Source organism: Gracilinanus agilis, chromosome 4, assembly GCF_016433145.1.
Source record: "Gracilinanus agilis isolate LMUSP501 chromosome 4, AgileGrace, whole genome shotgun sequence".
Classification (NCBI taxonomy): domain Eukaryota; kingdom Metazoa; phylum Chordata; class Mammalia; order Didelphimorphia; family Didelphidae; genus Gracilinanus; species Gracilinanus agilis.
The window spans coordinates 383,714,829-383,737,748 of NC_058133.1; the positions used below are offsets into that span (position 1 = coordinate 383,714,829).

General features: G+C 33.3%; 1 protein-coding gene and 1 pseudogene across 6 annotated transcripts in view; one reads left to right on the top strand and one right to left on the bottom strand.

Moving 5' to 3' along the window:
• Positions 1 to 22,920, bottom strand: part of PTPRK (protein tyrosine phosphatase receptor type K) — a 733,127-nt gene that overhangs the window by 47,150 nt on the left and 663,057 nt on the right. For 2 of the 6 annotated variants that reach the window (XM_044676954.1, XM_044676956.1), the window contains exons 14-20: positions 19,310 to 19,448; positions 16,030 to 16,059; positions 11,177 to 11,337; positions 9,317 to 9,352; positions 7,510 to 7,521; positions 4,887 to 5,071; positions 1,638 to 1,725 (exon numbers count right to left, since the gene is read on the bottom strand). In XM_044676954.1, coding sequence (XP_044532889.1) covers positions 1,638 to 1,725; positions 4,887 to 5,071; positions 7,510 to 7,521; positions 9,317 to 9,352; positions 11,177 to 11,337; positions 16,030 to 16,059; positions 19,310 to 19,448 — 651 coding nt within the window. The remainder of the gene's footprint in view (positions 1 to 1,637; positions 1,726 to 4,886; positions 5,072 to 7,509; positions 7,522 to 9,316; positions 9,353 to 11,176; positions 11,338 to 16,029; positions 16,060 to 19,309; positions 19,449 to 22,920) is intronic. The other 4 variants (XM_044676950.1, XM_044676951.1, XM_044676952.1 and 1 more) reach the window with 3 other exon arrangements.
• LOC123244624 lies at positions 22,158 to 22,828 on the top strand (annotated as a pseudogene).

Genomic DNA, 22,920 nt, shown 5'->3' on the forward strand with positions numbered 1-22,920 from the left:
TCTTATTGGTTTGTAATATTATTAAATAAGATAACATATGTTAAACCCATATAACTATGAACTGTTGATTTGTGGTGAGTCCCAAAAGCCTTAGTGCCAGTTTTAAAGCTTTAAGATTTTTGGGACACCCTGTAAATAGAAATTACCAGTTAGGCAGATAGGTGGTATGGTTGACAGTGTTGTAACTGGAGTCAGGAAGCCCTGAGTTTGAATCTTGTCATAGATATTAACTAGCTATGTGACCTGAGAGAAGTCATTTAACTCCTACCAGCCCCAGTTTCCTTATTGGTAAATGGGAAAAAATATTAGCACCAAAAGCATATGGTGGGTGTAAAGATTGAATCAGATTATGCATGAAATGTATTGCAAATCTTAAAGCTCAATATAGATATTGGTTACTATTGTCATCACCAGAGCTTAGTCATGCACTTTAGTGATGTGCATCCTTCCATCCTTTGCTAGCTACTTTTCAAACTCGCTTAGGAAGTAGGTAAGCCAACAGTCAGGAACACCCGAGTTTAAATATGATCTCCAATAGTTACTAGCTGTATGAATCTGGGCATCACTTAATCCCTTTTTGCCTTAATCCACCTTAGAAGGAAATGACAAATCACTCCAGTATCTTTGCCAAGAAAACCCCAAATGGGGTCACAAAGAGTCAGACACGACTAACAACAATAAATTTGCCTGAATATAATGTAATTTAATATAAGTTTTATTCTTAATCTGAACAGGGGGAGAAAAAAAGAGATACCAGGATGTCCACATTAATGTCAATTTTCTAGATTTGGTAATTAAACCTGTTATATCATGAATTAATTTTCCTTAGAGGCAGTTAGCATTTAGGAATTCATTACATTCATAAAACTGGAGTTGCATCAATCTCCATGTGGATACTAGAGACACTTGTGCAAATCTGAATGTAGGATCTTCACTGTAAATATGCAAGAGATCCGAAGAGAGAAACCAATTCTGACTCATAATCACATTTAACTTTTATAAACTGAAAATCCTGACGTTTCTTTAGCAGCATCCTTTAAATTGTTTTAAAATGAGAATAGGATGCTTTAGGTCAATGAACATTATGTAGCATTTCTGTTTCGACTACTTTTCCATTGCCTCTATGGTTTCATATGATATTTACTTTATTATACTTCCCACATTTAAAGCCAAGATATTTAAATTAAACTCAGGAACTGATAGGAGAAAATCCCCGATATTAATCACCATGAGACAATTAGAATTCAGAGACGTAGACTTCAGACTGCAAAAGGCATGTGGGAATATGCTCACTGTGCAATACTATAATTTATGTAATCTATAAGTGACTTTTTTTTTATTACCCTGACATTCTCAGCTGTTTAATAACACCTCCATGCATTTATGGGCAAACATGAAATCAAACAGCAGGCTATCTCCACTGGGTGAGGAATCTGAGTCAATTTAATTAATGAGGATGATGACAATCATAGAGACACAGCCAATAGATAATGTTGTTTGAAATTAAATGGCTGACTTTCTAAACAGATGTGCTACCCTCTGAGATTCTCTTAAACCTCACACGGAGGAAAAGGCAATTAACAAAATCAGAGCTCCACATGAGATACATGTTCGGTGAAAAGGGTATGGAAACTTACACGCTATGATGTTTCCATATCGGTTCTTTGTTCTATTTTGATCTTTTTTAGCCACATCCCAAGATGCTGACTGTCCCTCAAAGAAACTCTAGGAAAAGAACAAAAACAAAAACAAAACACAGTGATGAACCCATTCAGCTCTCTAAATTAAGATCATGCTGTATTAATTTAGATATTCTATAAGATCACACATCATTTACTGTATATTAAAAAGCAAAATTGCTAAAGAAAAAAACCTGAAAAACGGCCAACAGCTTTGAGTATTCAGACTTCAAATCCTTCCTCTAGCAATGAAGATAATATTTGTATAGATGAGCTATAAAAAACTGTTAAGAAACATCTTTGCAATTGAAACTTCATGATAGAGAAGGAAAGAACTATATGGAGGCTGTTTTAAACAGAACAGTATTAGGTATGAAAGTTATCAAAAAATAAAAACATTTAAAAAATAGCTATTAAAATAATGTTTCTTTGCTAAATAATTGGAAAAATACATTTTTAGACTTTCCCCCTTAGTTATTTTTTAAAATTTTTTATTAATCCTTAACTTCTGTGCATTGTCTCATAGGTGGAAGAGTTGTAAGGGTGGGCAATGGGGGTCAAGTGACCTTGCCCAGGGTCACACAGCTGGGAAGTATCTGAGGCTGGATTTGAACCCAGGCTCTAGGCCTGACTCTCAATCCAATGAGCTACCCAGCTGCCCCCCCCCTTAATTATTTTTTAAAAGAATCAATAAGCCAAATCACATACTCACATCCCAATTGTCTAGGTACTTATATGTACTTGAGTCTATATAAAAACACACTATATCACCTCCGGGAAAAAAAAAATCTTTGAAGTTTATTAAAAGAGAGTTCTATCAATAATAATAATAACAACAATAACAATGACAGCTAGTACTTAAACAGTGTGTGAGGCACTGTGTTAAGCACACGAAAAATATCATTTCTTTTATGCCATACAACAATTGTGGGAGGGAGCTGCTATTACACCTGAGGACATTGAGGTTAAGAGAGATGAAATGACTTGCTAAAGACACAAAGTAAGTGTGTGAAGCTAGATTTGAACTCATCTTCTGGACTTCAGACCCATAGCTCTACCCACTGTGCTAACTGCCTTCCAAATGTGAGCTTAAAAAAAGTCACCAAAAATGTCAGTTATCTTAGAACTGTAAAGTTTGTATATTAGTTTATTCACCAAGTTTTGTAGCAATTTAAAAGATGTGCAGGTTTTCTATTTTCATGAAAAGCTAAGCTTCACTTCACACGGCATATGGGGTCTTTGAAGTCAGGTGTTCACAGGAACCTATACAAAATAAGCGTAAGCTATTTCATGAAACAGTTTACTTCTGTACACTTAGTTGGCTACTATAACTTATTCCTTCTGGCAGTATGAAACTGCCTCCTGAAATACTTTAAAACAAAACATGGTAGGCACTTAAGAAATCTGCACATAAAATGGATTTTTTAAAAGATCATGACAATGTGAGATGAGTTCATGACTTTTTTTTTCTTATTAAGCTAACTAATAGCATAGCTTCATTTGAAAGATGGAGGAATTTTTCTTCTTAATTGGGTATATTACTTAGACTATTGAAGAGTGTCAAGAAGGGCTTTTTCAAGCTCACCATATGGAGGGAATTTGGCTCTATCACTGAAATTATCTCCTAAGTATTTGAAGTCTTAATATTCTTCTAATTAGGAAGATGCCTATAAGGGAGAGAGGAGTAAGAATCTCTCCCATCCTGTTCTTCATTTCTGACCTGGCTATTTACTAGGCCTACATCATTGTTTGTTTGTTCTTCAAATCTTAGGAAACAAACACACAAGGTGGAATTTGGAATCAAAAAGCATGGGTTTGAATCTTAGCTCCTTTCCTTAAGCCTCACTTTCTTTACCTACCAAATGAGGGGATAACAATACCAGACTTGCCACAGAGGTTTGTTAAAAAGATCAAATAATAACATTCATATTAAACTATCTTTGTGAACTATGCTATTCAATTAAATAACAACAGTAAAAATAATAAGAAGTCAGATATGGACAATAGAGTTGCCAATGCAAATAGAGTACTTGGGATAGCTTATTGTATTGCAAAAAGCAGAGAGCCTTGGGTCAACAGACAACTGGTTTTGAATTTCTGCTCTGACAATTCCTAGCTACATGACCCAGAATAAGTCTCATTTTTATCTTTTCTAAATGGGGGTAATCTTGCTTATGTTATAGATGCTGTTAGGGAAAAGTTTTAAAATCTTAGAATGTAGCAAGTGTGAGTAATTATTATTCATTCAACCAGTTTAATCGGATTCTCCTCAGAAAGGTTGAAGAAAAGTGAACCTATTTTAAATCATTAAGCATGGAAGCATTTATTCAGTGCATCCTATGTACCAGGCAGTATGTATACAACTCTTGTTACCAGCAAGATGAATAAAAGGAAAATTGGAGCTAATCTCAGAGGGAGACTAGGAAAAATACTTCTTATATTTTAGCTTGAGACTTGACACTATCATTAATAAGGCCCATAAGTAAGGGATGTTTTGGAGGGGATTCCTGTTCAGATATGGGCTACACTAGAAAGACTTTGAGGTATCTTCCACCTCTAAGCTTCTGTGTTCAGTGGGATGGACTACTTTTTCTAGATAGGTATTTGACACTAATGGCAAGTAGGACCCAAAAAATCAGGGTCCAAGTTAATCAAGTAATTTTAGTAATTAGTGTGTATATTTTAATATATGTATATATGTATATGTGTTAATTCATTATTATTTTATACATTATATTTATACATAAATATAATATGCTATAATATAAATTGCTAATTAAAAATAAAATAACACACACACATATATAAGTATTTAATCAAAGGTTTCAGATATTTATGTTGCTTTAGAACTACTAGCAACCTCTGCTTTAGCCTTCAAGTTCTTATTTCAGCAGTTTGTTTTCTTTTTGGGGGGGGAAAAGGGGAGGTCATCTTTCTTGGCAAGAAGCCAAGTATTCTTAACCTTTTGAACAATGCCTGGCACATAATAGTAGGTGCTTAATAAAACTAAATGCTTTGTTGTCTTGATTTGCTAATGATATTAATATTTTAATCTTCCTGGTAGTATATGGTGCACCACTGTCCTAGCCTCTTTTGCCATACTTCTCATAGCTAACTCACTAGCCAGCATCTGTTAAAATACAAAAAAGAAAATCAACAACAACCCAGTAATAATAATAACTTTAAAATCCACTCTTAAGTCTTCACCTCATATTCCTCTTTGAACCCATAGCTGTCTGACGTCTTCATGAGATTAATATGCTGTAATAAGTCCGCCACCCTGATGGCTGGGTGCAACTGCCCAGTCTGGTATGGTGATTCAGTCCCCTCACAAAGGTATCGAGGTACATCAAGGAGACGGCTGGACTCTGCTGGTGCACTGTGGTTCTCATCTAGCATTTTCACAATCCAGAGAATTTAAAAAGGAAAAGTCATTTATTAAAAATTTTAAAAGTAGACATTTTGGACCTTTCATATCCCAGAAGAAAATAACTATCATAGAGCATTTGGCTATCAGCTCCATAAAGACAAAAGTCCAGGTCTTTGCTTTTGATCTAGGCGTCAAGTAAAAATGTAATAATGTCTAAGTCAGTATGGTAGCAGAACTATTAAACACAAAAGGTCACTAGTTTTACTTAAATTTTTGAAAATTAGATTTAGAGTTCTTACTTATGCAAATGTTAGTTATAACTAAATTTATCCCCCCTACCTTTTTGTTTTCACCTAGGCAAGTAGTTGGTTCTTATTCAGTACCATCTCTATTACCCTCTAAAGTACGTGGTCCTTTACACCTCTCTTTTCTGTCTTTGCAGCTTTATGCTACTGCTTCCCAAGCTCACTACACTCCCCATTCCAATTCAAAACTTGCTGGTTTCATCATACACATGGGGTCCTGAGCTAAGTTACTAGTTATCCCACTTATATCAATGGATGGAGAGGGTGAGAGATACAATTCTTATATAATAAGCATATTTTAACTGGTCTTTTGGAGGTAAGACTACTGTCTTATCTGGAAAAATAAGCCTTTCCATGAAGTATTTTTTTTGGTCTTTTGCCAATTGGACATAAACATGATTCAATTGTGTCAAAGTATTATGATCAAGTCAAATGCTTAAAATAAATAAATAAATACAAGGACTCTTTCATCCCAAAACAAGTTGACAGTCAAACGCCACTTAGTTGGGCAAAGCCACTTAACATACATGTTAAGTCAGAAAGGAAAGAAGAATATTTTTATAACTCATAAGTGAGGGTGAGGTTGGATATTTCAAGTTGGGTAAGTGATACTTCTAATATGCCTAAACAGAAGGGAAAATATTCTGGATAAAGCTGGACTCTAACACTATAAGTAGTTATGTGAGATGCAAAGAAACAAGGGCAAAAGCAAAGATGCATAAAAAAAAGAGAAAATGTTAACTCATTCTAATATAATATAAGAATAAGGACATGCTATGTATGGAGATAAAATGGATTTGAATGATCATGTTCTTGTGAAATTCAATTCCAATAATTGTTTATATTTAAAACCCATACCTTTTGTTTTAGTATTGATTTTTAAGATAGAAGAATGGCAAGGATTAAGCAACTGGGGTTAAATGACTTGCCAAGGTTAACACAGGTAGGTACTGGCTGAGGTCAAATTTGAACCCAGGTCTTCTTGCCTCTAGGCCTGGTGCTCTATCCATTTTGCTACCTAGTTGTTCACAATTGTATTATTCTAAGATATCTTTATGGGAATGCTTTGAGAAACATTATATTATACCTGCCAGCAAAAGATGAAGTAACATGATTTTGTAACATTCCATATGTAATTAATATAAAATCTTTGAAATTAGCATCTTTGTAGTACTAATATGTAGTACTTCTATCAAATGACATTAGTACCAATTGACAAAAGATCCATTTTTTGACACCTTGTGAAGAATTTTTTTCTTCTTTCAAGAAAGGGAAAAAAACTCAGCATCAAAATTTAGCTTTCTTCTCCAAAATTCAGCTTAATGTTTTTTTTTTTGAGGAGGGGAGCATTTTATCTTTGTCTCCTGGCTAGGATAAATGGATCTATATTCTTTGGAGTAAATTTAAGTCAACAACACAATCATTCTCTAAATGACTGAAATATATCTTAACTAACAAGCTTCCTGAAGTATTTAATTCAGAAAATGAGCTTTTTGGTGAAGTATTTTCTTTGTCCTATTACTAGTGTGTTCATAAATATGATTCAGTAGTGTCAAAGTATTACAATGAATCCAAATGATTTAAAAGAATAAATACGAGGACTACTTCGCTGAGAAACAAAATCAGAAGCCATTTGATTGGCATAGTCCATAACATATAGTTTAGGCCAAAAGGGAAAGAATAACTCAATAGTTCACATAACTTCAAAAGAGTAAAATGAAAAGAAAAAAAAAAACAAGTTGAACTAGAGCCAGGGAGACACAGTACAAATCATGGGCATATATAAACATTTTGCCTGTTGCTGTTGAACAGCTGAATATTTCTGATTTTAAAAAAACTCTGTAAGAAACCCAGCATGTGTTTTAATCCATCCATATTGTCAATCCTTCTTATGACTCTATCCAAATGGGAAAATAGACAGGGCTGTACCCTTTGTACTAATCTTTGAATAATGTAATATAAAAAGCTGTACCAAAGATCTCTAGAACTGTCACACATGAATTCTTCATCTCAATACATTTACATTTCAATTAACCATGTAATAATATGATTGACATGTACCCATCATTTTCTTGTTACACATATTTAAGAATATGCATTTAAAATTTTCTCACATTTTACATAGGCTTTCTATACTGCTTTGTAATACACTTACCAGTAATGGGGACTTTAACCCAATGAGGCAGTAAAACACAAAAATATGAATAAATATTAAAAATCCCATGTTGAATCATTAAATAGCTATAAATATTAAGAAATATTTGAAGTAACTCCTAAAATGGTTCTTAAAACAAAATTAAGCATAATACAACCACTCCCTCCTCAAAATATGTACACATTCTCTCTCTCTCTCTCTCTCTCTCTCTCTCTCTCTCTCTCTCTCTCTCTCTCTCTCTCTCTCTCTCCTAGGATTCTAGTAACGAAGAAATTATAAAACGGTTAGCATATCAACCATGATTAAGTGAAGTTTAATATTTTTTAAATGTCACTATTTTAAAAACCATTTTCAACTATAATATCTTTTGAAAGAAAAAATGAAAATACATGCAATGCTAAAATTGCCCCCTAGGATCAGCTCTGTTCCAAGTCTATTCCTTACATGGCAATTTGATATCCAGAATATTACTCAAAATATCGATAAATCAGATAACTAAGATGACAAAATTTCCTATCATAATATTATGTCTTAGTTAACAATTACATGACATTGTAATTAAAAAAATTAACTTCCTTGCTTCTTGCAATTATTGATCCATTGCTTGGGGGTACAGGGTAGAAGCAGGGCATGTCCTGTTAATATGTAGTTAGGTGCCCAGTATTCCCTAATATTGTTCCTCTTGATCCCTCTTCATCTGTTAATGTCTCCCTTACATGCTTTATCACTGGGATAATCATAATGATCACCAAAGAAGTTGAAGGGCAAAAGAGGTAAAGATAAGCAGATTTCTGAATAATAGCCACTTGGTTAGAATATATCTATTCTCTACCAAGATGAATAACTATATAAGGATTTCTATGGTGTATGGAAAGTAACTTTTTGTTTAACCAAATTCAAGTTCAATTTGAATGAACTAATATAAGTGACTACTTTAGGCAAGGCATAGTGTTAGGCACCGAATTAGTACCTTTATTCTAAATATAAGCATAGTATATATGCAGACAGAGAAAAATAAATGCTCAAGTTAAAACCAGTTTATTGGCTCATAGGAGTCTCCTCAAATCACAAGAGGATGAGTTTTTGTTTATTCCATTTAACTTATTACTATAAAGACATATTTCTTAGGTCTTCTTTGGAGAGGGAAAAAATAAGCAAAACATCTATTCAATATTGCTTGAATGGAACTTCTGCATACCATTTAAGAGTTACCTACAACAGTAATTATCATATGCAAAAATTCACAAATTTTTATTAACCTTATTTGTATTCTTTTGACATGCAAATTCAATCTAAAAGTTAAATTCCCCTATTCATACTGCTTAATTATAAATATTTACTTGAGGTATTTTAAAGCAGAATGTAGAAAATCTCATATAATTTACACTTTATTTTATACTCAAGTTAATCATAAATTTAGAGTGTTTTTTTAAATTATTGTTGTTGGTTTAAGTAAAAAGTTTTTGACCAGATGGATGACTTAATTTGGATTAGTTCTAGTGGCTTGGTGATCTAAATGTATTAGGTTTTAAGAGTAGTTCATGGCTTAGCTCCAGTTCAGGTAAAACTCAGAATTAAAGAACGTACTATTCTAAACATGGCACTTACTCTAATTTTATTGCCATTGGAGTTCATAAACTATGTAGTGAGTTGACTTTCAATGCACTGTCTAATAAGAATATGGCTATCTATCATCAGAAACAAGCTGCTCCATGCACTGCACTCGGTTATTTTACTGACAAACCTCAAAACCATGCAAAGAAGCACAATCCATGCAGGACTGGGTGATAAGGAACTAGGTCCTCACCTAACACAGCAGTTGGCACAAGTGGATCATTGGGCACTGCAGGGAAACAAAGCTCATGAAAAAATATATTACCTTCAATTTCTGCTTTTTATCCCTTGTCCCTGCCACCGTCTTTTCCTCTCCCTCCCTCCCTCCCTCTTTTTCTTTCTCTTCTTTTTTTCGAAAATGACTGTACTCAAAAGATAGATCAATTAAACTTCTCTTAATTAACACAGGCTGCAAATTTAAAATTCAAATGTCCAGCTTGGGAATTTCAAAATACAAGGAAAAAAGTATCAGTTATTATGATGTTATTATACTCATCACTGTAAAAACAAAACTAGGACTCTTAATTAAAGGTTAAGAAGCTATAAATTACTGGCAAAAGGATACTCTTTTTTTTGCTAAAGAGGTTTGGAATGTTGTACATAGTCCATAGTGTAGTCAGAATAATTCTTTCTTTCTGACTGGGAATCAGAAGAGGGAAAAGTGCTGATTTGGGAATCTGATCAAGTAGGTTTGAATCTAGTTCTGTAAATTATTATTTGAATGACGCTGGGTAAGTATCAACTTCTTTCAAAATTTAATTTCCTCATTTGTATCAGGAGGGGGTAGAACCCAATGACTTTAACATCCATTCTACTTCTATATCTTCAATCCTATGAGGATGGGAAAAATTTGTTTAATTAGACTGTGACAAAGTGGTACTTCATTAAACCACTTCTCTAAGCTTATAATTGGTCATCTTCATCTATTACCATTGATCTCTCAAGTTGGGCAAGGTATGGGTATTCAAATTAGACAATATTAGATGTTGGCAGTGTGTTGTCTCCAAACCCTAATCAAGCTTCAATAAGTTTAGGGGAAGAAGGAAGTTTAAACTAGTCAAATAGTAATACAAATGGTGGAGAAAATGATTTATCATTTTAACAAAACTAATTTTCAACAATAATAGCATTTTTCTTTTTTCCTTTGTTCTTATACTATAGTGAAGAGCTAAAGTGAAATGGATCAAAATGGAACTCTTAAATTTTACATTAAGTTTTGAAATTAATCATATAACACTTCTAAGTAATGATTCACAGTAGGCAAGAGGAGGGAATATAATATAACAGTTGGACATAGAGAAGTAAAGTCAGAACTGAAAACATTCTGCAAAGGAAACATTTCAGAATTAATCTTCCTCACTCTGAAAAGATACAAAGATAAAAAAACCCCACAAATGCTTTATGCTCACAATGCTACACCTACATCATCCTACAAAAGCAAAGATAAGAAAATTTTACAGTTTCTTTTCTTATAAAGTTGCAAATTTATGTGTAAAGTGAAAGATAAGAGTTTTAACAACAAAATTTCCAAATTTCCCAAGAGGACTATACCTTTGGATACCATGTCAGATAGTAAAGACACTGTATCTATACTAATCTGCCTACTTGTTAACTTTCCATTTCTATAATCTTCCATAGGTACTTGGTAGAAAGGTGAAAAGAAGCATATAAAGTGGTGGTAATTCCCACATTTTGCCTTATTAACTTCCCCTCTACTTTATGAAAGGATTCCAAACTTTGCAAAGGGAGGTACAAAGGGTAAAATGTGGCAACTGTGTTTTGGCAGTAAAAAACAATTAAAAAATCTTCAGTTTGGCTATATAATTAAAACTGTCCTGAATCTGGTAATTTGGCCTAAAGGGTATGTACTTCCCTAGGTATGGTGAACCCTGAGGCTAAACTTAACACACTTTCAGCATGACTATGGCATGAGGAATATTTTTAAATGCTCATCATTTCTGATAAGAAGCACTCTAAACTTAAATGTATATAGCACTTAGGGAGGCCAAAACCTACTTTAATAGCTTGGTAAAATTCTTACCCAGGTACTTACATCTTGGGCTAAAGTTATGAGAATCCATGAATGTAATGGAAAGCGGGTCCTCTGCATGAAGAGTGCTCTGATCTGCATAACTCCTATCCATTGCATTTACCATGTGTGTCATCTCCTGGCGAGTGTTCCCCATGGCATCCTTGCGTTTTTTAGCAAGCTTGCTGCCAAATCAACATATCAAAAGGAACATGTTAGTATACTATTTGAAGAGGGCAATAGCATATGTTACTCAGGACATCTTGGGAATAAAGATGTAGAAGAAGCTTGTAGGATATAAGCACTAGTGGCAGTAGAAATTCCGAAAACTGAGTTTGAGATATGCACATTAATACTTCTTAGTTGCCACAAAAATTCTTTTTTATGCTGTATTGAAATTTCAACATCCATGTCTTCAATGCCTTTAGCCTGTCATATTTTTTCTCTCTACCCACTCCTTTTATGTAATTATGATGCTAAAGGGTATAACTATATTTTACTAAAAATAAGCGGAGAAGCTCATGAGATACCTCAAGTTAAATTTAAGCTTGCTGTTTTCCTGCTGGGTAGTTAATTTCTCTGATCCACTTAAAAGGTTTTCCTATTGGGAAGAACTTAATTATTACTTCTTCAAAATTATTTACTAAGAATACCCCAAAATAGTCACAGAATCACATTTTCTACTTTGTACTTCTATCTTCTGTTAAATGCATGAAGCTCAACAATTAGATGCTTAGCAACAGTTTCTTTACTTCATCAACTCAACGGTGAAAAAATACTCAGGATCAGCAACTATTCACTGAAGCTTAAGCGTATACCAATCCTTAAGCTCAACGACAACGTATGCAAAAATGCCTTCAAAAAATCTATGAAAACTTTACACATGTATGGCACAGTCAAAATTATCTACAATAATCCAAATCCCAGAAATATTAAAATGACTTGCCAAAGTTACACAGGGAGTATGTGGCATTGATGGGATTCAAACTAAGGTTACTATGACTCCCTAAACAGCAAACTCACATGTTCTAGTACTGCATGATTAACGTTTTCCACTTCAAAAACTATTGACTGCTGAAATACTGGAAATGATTCATTAGATTTAGATAACAGAAGTGTTCAAATCTTGAGTCATTTGGAAACCGATGCTTTTCTTTTATGTGGCAAGCAGAACTACATACATAGCTAACCTTGTGCTAAAGACAACAGTCTAAAATTGTGGGGTCACCCTCCCTATCCTAATAATATGGCATACCTGGACTAGAAGAGTTATATTTGATATATTTCCCAAAAGCTTATATTTCAGCTTTGAGTACCTGAGCAAGTTCATCAGTATTCTTGCCCACTTTACTCTTCAGGCATCAAGAATAAGAAATACTTCATAATTCTTTATGAGGGTTCTATGCAAAACATGCCAGAATAAAGATTTATTAAGAGTAGATGCCAAATATTCAAAATTACATATAACTCAAATGGGATAGTAAAGGTAATCAAAGGAGTCTAGTGTGAAGCAGCACTTGGACAGCAAAGATTTTGTTGTCTGCTTCCTTTTTAGTACCAAGCATAATACTATTTGCAAAATGTAGGAGCTCGACATTTGATATTGGAATTTATTAAATAAATACTTAATGCCTAAAGATCATAACTGAAATTTTACATTCTGAGGAGCTCTAATAGAGTATAGTCTAAAGGATTTGTATCCTTCCAAAGTTATAATACCAAACCTCAGAAACAAATCATAGAGAGGTCACAGCACACAGTCCATGATAGTCACTAGTTACTCTTTAATTTTTAGCTGCCTCAGTTTCTTAAGGAATGGGAGAAACCTAAAAGGGCCATTAGGGCAGTTTCTCAATAAGATCATAATACAGTAAAGTGGATATGGCTCTTGAGTGACAGAATAATTGAGGTTAGATAACTCATGATTTAACAGAGTATATTAATATAATGTATTATTAATATAATGAGAAATGTTTTTTCTACTCATATCATATATTGGATCATGCTATAAAGCTCTTTTTGGGTATAAACTAGAAAAAATGCAGAGGGCCAAGAGTATGATTAAAGATTGAGTCACTGAGGGAAGTGATATATTGAAGGTTTTTTTTTTTTTTAAACCCAGGCCAGAATAATTAACCATAGTAATAACTTGAGACACCTCAAACATGTATTTCAACTTTTATTTGCTCATACCCTTTCTTGGAAGTTGGTACTTTATCAAATTTTCAAATCTGTAATTTCAGAAAAATAAAACCTATGGATAAATAACCACATAAGATACTCCAAGGTGAATAATTACATATACAATTAAGTGGCAATGAACATTAACTATTCCCTCTGAGACATTTATTTATGATGTATACTTGAGGAATTAGCTGGCTAAAATTGTATGTGGGCTTAAAAATTTGGAGTATTTGTTTTTAAGGAAGCAATAAATATATGTTGAAGAAGGCTAGTACTGTGCACATAAAGGGAGTAACATGAAAAGATGCAAGTTTTTTTGAATACATGAATAATTTATTCACATTTCTCTGCTGATGAATAATGAGAAATGATAATTGCGTCAATGGGTAACAGTCAAAAAAGCTTTTATGGCACAAATCAACACTGATACTTTAGATTCATAAATATGGATCACTTGACAAGCTACATGTGTCTCCATAACTTCTCTCTTACACCTTGTTCCTCACAACAACCCTGTGAGGTAGGTTTTTATTCACTTTATCTTACAGCTGGAAAAAAAAATGGCACCAAGCTTAAGTATTTTTGGTCTAGAAATCAGTCCCTCAAGGTATCTTTGATGACACCTTGCTATTTTATCATACCGCAGTTCTCTTTCATTCCATTTTTGAATTCAATTCTGGAACTTTCAAAATGTCTTCTTTGATTCCTATTTGACTTGTAAGTTTTGTGCTCTCCTCTGTATATTTTCAGTGCATTAAACTTTCACTTCTCATGTCAACCTTTGTCAAAATTGAGGGGTCTGGGGGAAGAACGGTATCTATACCTAGACTTTCTCCAGTGTTGGCCACTCATATTGTGTAAACAACTTTCCACTGTCTGCAGCTTATAGCAACAGAGATGCTTGAAACACTGATCATGTAGACATTATGTGTTAGAGGTAAGACTTGAACCCAGATGTTCCCTGACTCTAAAATTCCTCCTCAATTTACTGTTACACTGTATTGCTGATTTGATATCATTTGAAAATGACAAAAAAGAATTTAAAACTCAATTACATTAAGCATTTGTACTGAGTTCTATGACAAAGCAGTCCAATTATGGTAAATGTCAATAGACTTTTAAAACCTATTAGTTGTTTTTATAACTGTGGATAGTCAACTATGTTCTAAACATATCTAAAATCTATTATTGGTTAATGCTAAACATATTAATATTCTTATATCTAAATACTCATTAATTCCTTATTTATTTGATATTTTCTTGCCCTTAGAAGAATCTCTGTATATAGTCTGAATTTCTGGATAGTTAAGCAAGTTATTAGGCAAGTACTAAAAGCTGACTAAAGTGCAAATGACTTATTATTTAGCAAAGCAACCAAAAACAAAAACCCAAGAAAGTGGGATTATCAGTGGGAAAAGTGTTCTGTAACAGTATTAAGTGGTTGGCTTCATGAACCATTATTTAACAAAAGAAATGTCATCCATCACAATAAACTAGATGCTATTTTAGCTTATGAAATATTGTTATATCTCTATTTAACAAAGTGTCAAATCATTAGTCTCCTAACTTTTTTTGATCTATTGTTTTCTGGGTTGGCCTATGCAAGGCAATACTCTGTTAATAACAGCAGTCTGAAAGAATAGACTCTAAAAAACTGTGGTTGCCCTTCTGGAGGACAAGGTAAGGCAATTACTCCATAAAAGCTTTCTGCAATTCTCCATCTTGGAAAGCCAGTCTACAATGGTAAAGCAAAGACCAAGAATGAATTGAAGCAATTAAACCCCATGTAAATGCCCTAAGTTTTCAGGAGATCCATCAGCCCAAAAGGTCTAAGTCATGGCTGTCTGGTCCACAAACCTTTTATATTCTAAGTTTCTATACCTAATACTAGAAAAACATAACTGGCTTCAAAAGAAAAATATATTGCTCCATGAATTGTGCTATTGTTAAAAGTATTTATAACAAGGCATTAGCTTTTTGATTATATGCTATTTCCACCCAAAATTCACTTTAATTTACAACAAACCAATGTACCCAACCCAAAGCCCTAAAACAACTCACTAATTTTTCTGGTGATTGTAATACTATAATTGGCCATTTTTAAATGTATATGTATATATATATATATGTATATGTATATATGTCAGTATATGTATACTGACTGATTTGGAATCTAGATCAAATGTTATCTGTAAAAACAACAGACTTTATGCCTATAAATTATAACTAAAATGTTCCTATAGAATAGACTTAATTTATAATTTATACTTTCTGGGTGTCCTGAAGAATTAGGAATGAAAACTAAATTTTTAACTTGAAACTATTAGACAAATATAGGACTTGATACCCCATAACCATGTTCTACATTTAATCTGCTGAATGAGCTCTGGAATTCTGAAACTAAGATGTAGGTTTGGCTTAGTGAATTAATTGTCTAAAGCTACTCATGGAAAACAGTAAATAAAAATTTAAAGCAGCTCAACATACGGTAATACAATATCCCTTTAAAAAAAATACTAACAATGAGCAGAAATTCAAAGGAAGGGAGATAAGCTTTCTGATTTTAGAGTCCAAGAAAATAGATGACTGTTTGAAACTTTACCAGAATTATAAAGCCCTTTCTTCATTTTTTTGAAAAGGGATACTGCATCTTACACACATGTAAAGAAGAATGTCACCCATTTTCTACTTACAGGTAGTAGGAGTAAGAATAGTAGCTCCTCCTGGCAAGCAAATCACAGACAGTGGAAAAAGAGAAGCAATGGTGAATGAAAAGCGTGACTCTGTCACATTCAATAAAGCAGAAAAATGTGCGTTAAAAAAATAAAATAAAACCAAACTCATGTTTCTTCAGTTAGCAGTTCTGCTCGCCCATGCACTGATTAGACTCCTTTTGCCATGCAATTAACACACACAAGCAATACAAAAATGAATACTAAAAAGAGATCACTTGAGAAAATAACATGCTGATATTTTATTTATTGCCCCACAAATGGAAGAATTAAATGGATTGTGTCTTTTCAACATGCGATTAAGCACAATATGATTCATTACTTTCTAGATGTCATGAGAAATGGAACAGCTGCGTATTGAACTGGTGCACTAAGTAGACTTTTTACTTTTTGGTTACAAAACCTAAAGATCTATAATGTTTATTTATTTTGTACACAGAATGACAGCTAAACTTACAGAAAAGGTTTTTTGAAATCCCAATGGTACACAGGTGTATACATATGTTATATGAACATACATATGCACATATATGTGTACATATAAACCATACACTATACACACACACATCTCACAAACAGTTTAGAGTAGATGCATGTGAACACATTCACACACACAAATGTTTACTGTATTGAAACATAATTTCAACATTTTTGTGTTTGGAAATGTTAATGTATTCATGCTGAGCATTTAAAAATATCATATAGAGATATGGACCAATGAAGAAATGGCATAAGTCTGGAAATATTTCAATGGCGAATAAATTAAAAAATGACACTGCTTTTTGAAAGATGCAATATCCCTTTCCTTGGCCTAACCACTTACTTGATGTAACTCCAGTAGGTAGTTTTTATTCATCTGAATTTCAACCCATTCTTTAACAAAACAACCAGAAATACAAGAGCCCTACTTCAATACATGAAATAAGGAAGAGAGCACTGCTTACCCACTCATATTTTTCCCAGCAAGGGAGAGAGTCATATTTGAGAAAACTGAGGTTTTCACAGTATTTCATACACTAGGAAACTAAATAGATCCACTCTTTTAACACTTTGTAATGAGCTCATGGCAAAAAGGGATACTACATGATGAATTTAGTGAAAATATATGCTGAAAATGATCAGAATTTAAAAAAAAATTCAATTGTCTAAGAAAAACATATGATTCCATGTGTGTATGTATACATGTATGGAAACATGTTAAGAGCTGTTTTTAAATTGTCCATAGCAAATTAGGGTTTAGTTAAGTTTGGCACACATATTCTATTTGCTGAAGTGTTTACTTAGTCGTCATGAATATATCTAAAAGACCACTTAAAAAGCTACACCAAAATTCTCTGGGAGTAGGAATGGAAGAAAGGGGGAGAAGGGTAACGTCTATCCTTTTTTCTACTGGGTTGGAAAGCAAACAAACCATAATCATGAAAATGGTCAAGCATTAAAGATTCATTAAATAGGCTAACTTTCCCCATCTATGATAAATATGGACTGGAAAGGAGTTTGTTTGTGGTCTGCATCTTTAGGTGAGTGACAAAATATTATGCTTGCACATCATTCATTGCCTTGAAAGATTAGAGTATTTCCTACAAGGAAATTTTGTTGTTGTTTTTTTAAATGTGAGTCACAACATTAACTTATGATTCTAAGACATTTTTATTCCAAAAGCATTTTTTCCCTTAAGAGGAAGAGTCCAGGATAAGAGGGTTGTCAATTTATACAAAGGAATATTATGTGTTTTTGAATTCCACAAAATATATTAGTTTAACTAAGACTATCCCAGCTGGAAATGACAAATGATATGTAATTGGAAACCACTCCATTATGCTCCTCTAGAAGACATAAAGTGGCTGCATGAGTCGTAATGGGAGGCAAGGTTGTAGTTAACTTGTGAGTTAGCAATTGTTAGCCTGAACTAGAAACAGCACGATAGCTGAAGGTTATAGTTGAAAATCTTGGTGACCTTCAATTGTGTCACTAAGAGACTAGCTGATCTTTTTTCTTGCTTCACGTGAAATGTCATTCTCAATCACAAAGGTAGACAACAGAGAAAAGGGAGAGCACTATTGGAGAAAGCACATATGTAGCTAACTAACACAAAACACTATAAGCATACCTAATGTTTCTAATGCAGACGCTTCTTCTCCAAGTTATATATCTCCAGGGTGTCATTGTAAAGAGGCAATAAATTAAAAAAATCTAATGGAACCATCAAAAACATGTAGCATGACTCTTAGCTACAACTTCAAGGTTTTATTTCACTTATTTAATAATAAAATACACTATGTTTCAAGTGAACATATGCAACATTTACAAGTAGTAGATTTTTTTCATTGAGAGATCCATAAATCAGAACACACTGCTGCACACAAACACTTTTAAGACAGACAGCTGTGCCTTGAAAGACAAACTGGTTGGTGCAGCATATTCTAAATATACAGACTTGGAGACATGGTGGTAGAGAGGAAAAGAGTACATCAACTATATCAATTACTAGGATATTATTGCTTTGAGGTACTAGAAAAATGATTATGGAATTTGACATGAGATTCACAATTTTCAACCAAGGAAAAGTATGCGCGTTGATCAAGATATCTAAGAAGCAGTATTCTGCAAATTAATTTCCTAAACAGTTGTTTAAATTTCAACAACATCTTTCTATAACTCCAGAAGATGGCGATATTGGTTGATGTCTTACAAAGAATCTTGTACACTGAGGAAAATAATAATAAAAAAAAGCCCTGACTTTCATTTTTTTAATAGTGAGTTTTATATACAGTGAAGATTTAATACAGAATTTGACTATATAATGTCCACATTTTCTCTTATCTTGATTTTTAACCAAAGTGAAAATATAAAATGTAGTTGGTAAAACATGGCATGGAATATAGCAGAATGCACTGAGAGTTTAATCTAATACACTAAAGACAAGGTAAATAAATATGTTCTGGATGACAATTATATTGATGCCCTAAACATTTCTGCATTTCAACAACTTGGACACACGTAAGTTAATTTGGAAAATTTAAATGATGGTAGAGAATACACAAACATCCAACAATGAACTGCAAAAGACTTAGCTACTATAAAATATAAGAGATGAACTAAAGAGTTCGACATACTTTCAAAACTTAAGTTATTTTTCTTGATGGTGGACCTACACTGAAATATCCTGTGGGGAAAATGTATGGGGATTATTGACATAAATGGTAAAGAATTGGGACAAGACATCATTTAAAAGTCTTACCTCTTTTTGACAATTAATATGACAACTAGGAGGAGGAGGATGAATACCAAAATCCCGGCACTAATTCCTGCTATTTTCACTACTCGGTCTGTCTGCTTGGCTGGATCAGGAATCACCTCTGGTTCTTCTGTTGCTGCTGCTAAATGAATTAAAAAAGGAAGTTACTGGGAGCACAAAATTATCATAGAAATGAAAACCATTTTAAGAAACAATTCCTCCTCCCAAAACCAAATCTACGCATTCTGTTTATATAAAAATAAACACGAGAAAAATAAACATGAATGAACTCACTAAATTGAAGTAGTAAGGATATGGGTTACATGAAATGGCAACCATTACAAAAGGAATTATGTTAAACATCAGGAAGACTGCCAGGTGAAGTGACAGAATTACCTCCAAATATCCTCAAAAAACAGTAATACTGTTACTTACAGCTTAAACTGCTCTGTGTTGTCCTGCTTGATCACAGAGGGATAAAGAAACTGTCTGACAATCTTATGGTTTGAAGAGATACAGTAAATAGTTGGGTGGACAGAAGGGGGAAAAAAGTAAAAGAGGAAGACGAATGTGTTAAGAATAGGGGACAGGGTAATAAAATAGAACTTTGAGAAAGAAGAGGCGTTTGGTGTCTTCTTTGGCCCTCTTACTTATGTTTTTACCAAAAAAAAATCTTTGGCTGTGATAAATTGGCAACATCCAGTGCACCTTGTGTTGAAAGAGAGAAGAGCAAAACAGAATAGGGAAAACAAAAGGTGTATTCGAATTAAACTAAAACCTAATAATCATCACCCACATCAAATTTAAACAAATATTGAACCTTACCAGTTACTGCAAACAAATCCTGGTTTTGGTTTAACTAGGATGAAGCCTGAATGATATTTTTAAACAGAAATGTTGCTTAAAATTAATCTAAAAAAAGAAGAGGAGGAATGAAGTATACTGAATTCTAGCCTTGGCTATTTCAGTTTGTAAGTAGGAGGATGATATTACTAGTAGTGACTGTGTATGGATGTGACTGAAAAGGACCAGTGAGGAATGAACAGTCTTTTTTTTTTCCTGGTAAGTGTGAAATGTTTTTTTTTTTTTTTGGTAGCTTCAGTCACTTGACCTCACGCCTTTCCTTATGATGAAGTGAAGACATTTACAGGTGTGAAATCTTCTGTGTTTGTCAGGTGGTATAATGGAACACTGAGTCAAAAAACCTCTATTCTAGGCTCATTTTATAACTAACTAAATGACCCTCAGCATGCCACATTTCCTTTATGAACTTTAATTTCCTCATTTTAAAAATACTCTTTAGGTCTAACAGTCCATGGTTTTAAGTAAAATTTCTGAAGGCAGAGCATAGGTCTTGTACATCCTGATATTCCTCACAGAAATGTGTTCAGTGCTTTGCTCAGTGCAATTACTCAATAACTAGTAATTGAATAAATTTGTTGGTTCCCAACACCTCATATTTCTGCCACACTTAAGATGTTTACATATTTATTCCTTCATTTAGAAGTATAATCCATCTTCTGAAAAAAACTTTAGGTGACATAAAAATAACAAAAAATTAAATAATGAGAGAAAACAATTAAATATTGTCAAAATTATTTAAGAAGACAGAAAAAGAAGTTAATAGGTGATTCAGCTGCATTAGTTTTTGTAGTTAAACCTGAATTTAACCCTTGCTTAAACTATATAAACTTCTCAATAATTAAAACAAAGCAGAAACATTGTCTCAGAAAAGTCCAAAGTCCTAATATTGCCTTATTTAATTAGATAATTAATTAGATAGATTAATTAAAATTAATTAATTAAAATTGCCCCTTTCTTTTTTAACTTTACTTTTAGTTCCTTTCTTGTCTTTTCTAACACTTTGGAAATATGGCCAATCTGGCTTCCCAGGTCTCTTGTACTCAAGACAAAGTAAATTGTTAACATTCTACTTCTGGGTAAAATATTTCCTTTACTTAAGACTTCCAGTTTACCCATGCCTCAGGAAAAGATATAAGATATACCTCTACCTCATAAATATCCAAGGCACACCACATTTCAATGCATATATAATAGTTCAATTCAAGATGATATTTAGTAAACAGAATCATGGTATCTCAGAACTGGAAGGGATCTGAGAGTTCACATCTAGTTCAACTCTCTCTTCAATGTATGAAACACTATTTCTACAACATTCCTAACAAGCAGTTCCCCAGTCTGAAAACTTCAAATGTTTGTGAACTCATTCCTCATTAACTCATCTAATTCTTTTTTACACAGCACTGCTAAGAAAATTTTCTAAACATCATGCTAAATCCTTTAAATTTCACTCAATGGTTCTATTGCTTTCCTCTTCAGAAAATATAGCATAGTGGCAATGGTAGTGGATATGAAGATAAGACACTTGAGTTTTAGTCTTAATTCAGGAACTTAACTAATTAAAATTTTATCTTTCTTAGTAAAATACAGGACAACACTTGTGTTTTGGTATCATACATTTGGGAGGTAAGAGTTGTGATTTTTTTTTTTTTTTGGCATGGAGATTTCTTTTGGGGAATTTTTTTTCTTTTGATGATTAAAAAAAGATTCCTTTTAGAAGATGTTTATTTTTGGGTTACTCCTGCATTGAAGCTTGATAAAAACTAATGTAAGAAAATGAGACCTTTGAGACTTTATAAGAACATAGTACTTAATACAAAGTAATCTTCAGAACTGTTGGTCATCAAGCAAAAGTAGACTGTATTTAGTTGGACCTTTTTTATACATGAAGATGGATATTCAATGTATATGTGGAGATATACATTATACATTTTCAGTAAATGATGAGCACCTATATATTATGATTATGATTTTTGGGACATGTAGCAACTATAAAATGAATAGTCAATAAAGTACATTTACATGAGGTGACGGTAAATTGTTTAAAATTCAGATGAGGAAAGAAACATATTAAGAATTTTGGGGATCTCAGGGGAGCAGAGTGGAGGAGTGTAGCTAGAAGCAGAGTGGAGCAAGATACAATGAAGGAGCCATGGAGAATGATTTCAAGTATGAGGATTATAAGAAAACAGCTCAGTGGCTTTTATCCCATACTAAACATTGGTCCCAAATGGTAGTTATCTGCGGTTCTGGATTGGAGGGTTTGGTTAAGTAGAGTGACCCAATTGCAAGACTTTGACCACAGTGAGATACCTGACTTCCCTCAGAGCACAATACCAGGCCATGCAGGGTGACTGTTATTCAGATACTTAAATGACAAATGCTGTGATGATGCATGGCTGATTCCGCATGTATGAAGGCTATCCACTCTGGAAGGTGGCATTCCCTGTGAGGGTTTTCCAACTTATGAATGTGCATACATTAATTGTCACTAATGCAGCTGGTGGACTGAACCCTATGTATGAAGTTGGGGATATTATACTGATCTGAGATCATATCAACTTGGCAGGCCTCAGTGGCCAAAATCCACTCAGATGACCCAATGATAAAAGATTTTGTCCCAGACCAGTGTGTTTTACAAATAGTACTATGCAGGAATAAAAAGACAGTTAGACCAAAAAAATTTTTTTTGTTCATCCTATTCAAGATGCACATAGTTATTAGACAAAGAAAACCCAAATAAGAATTATGAA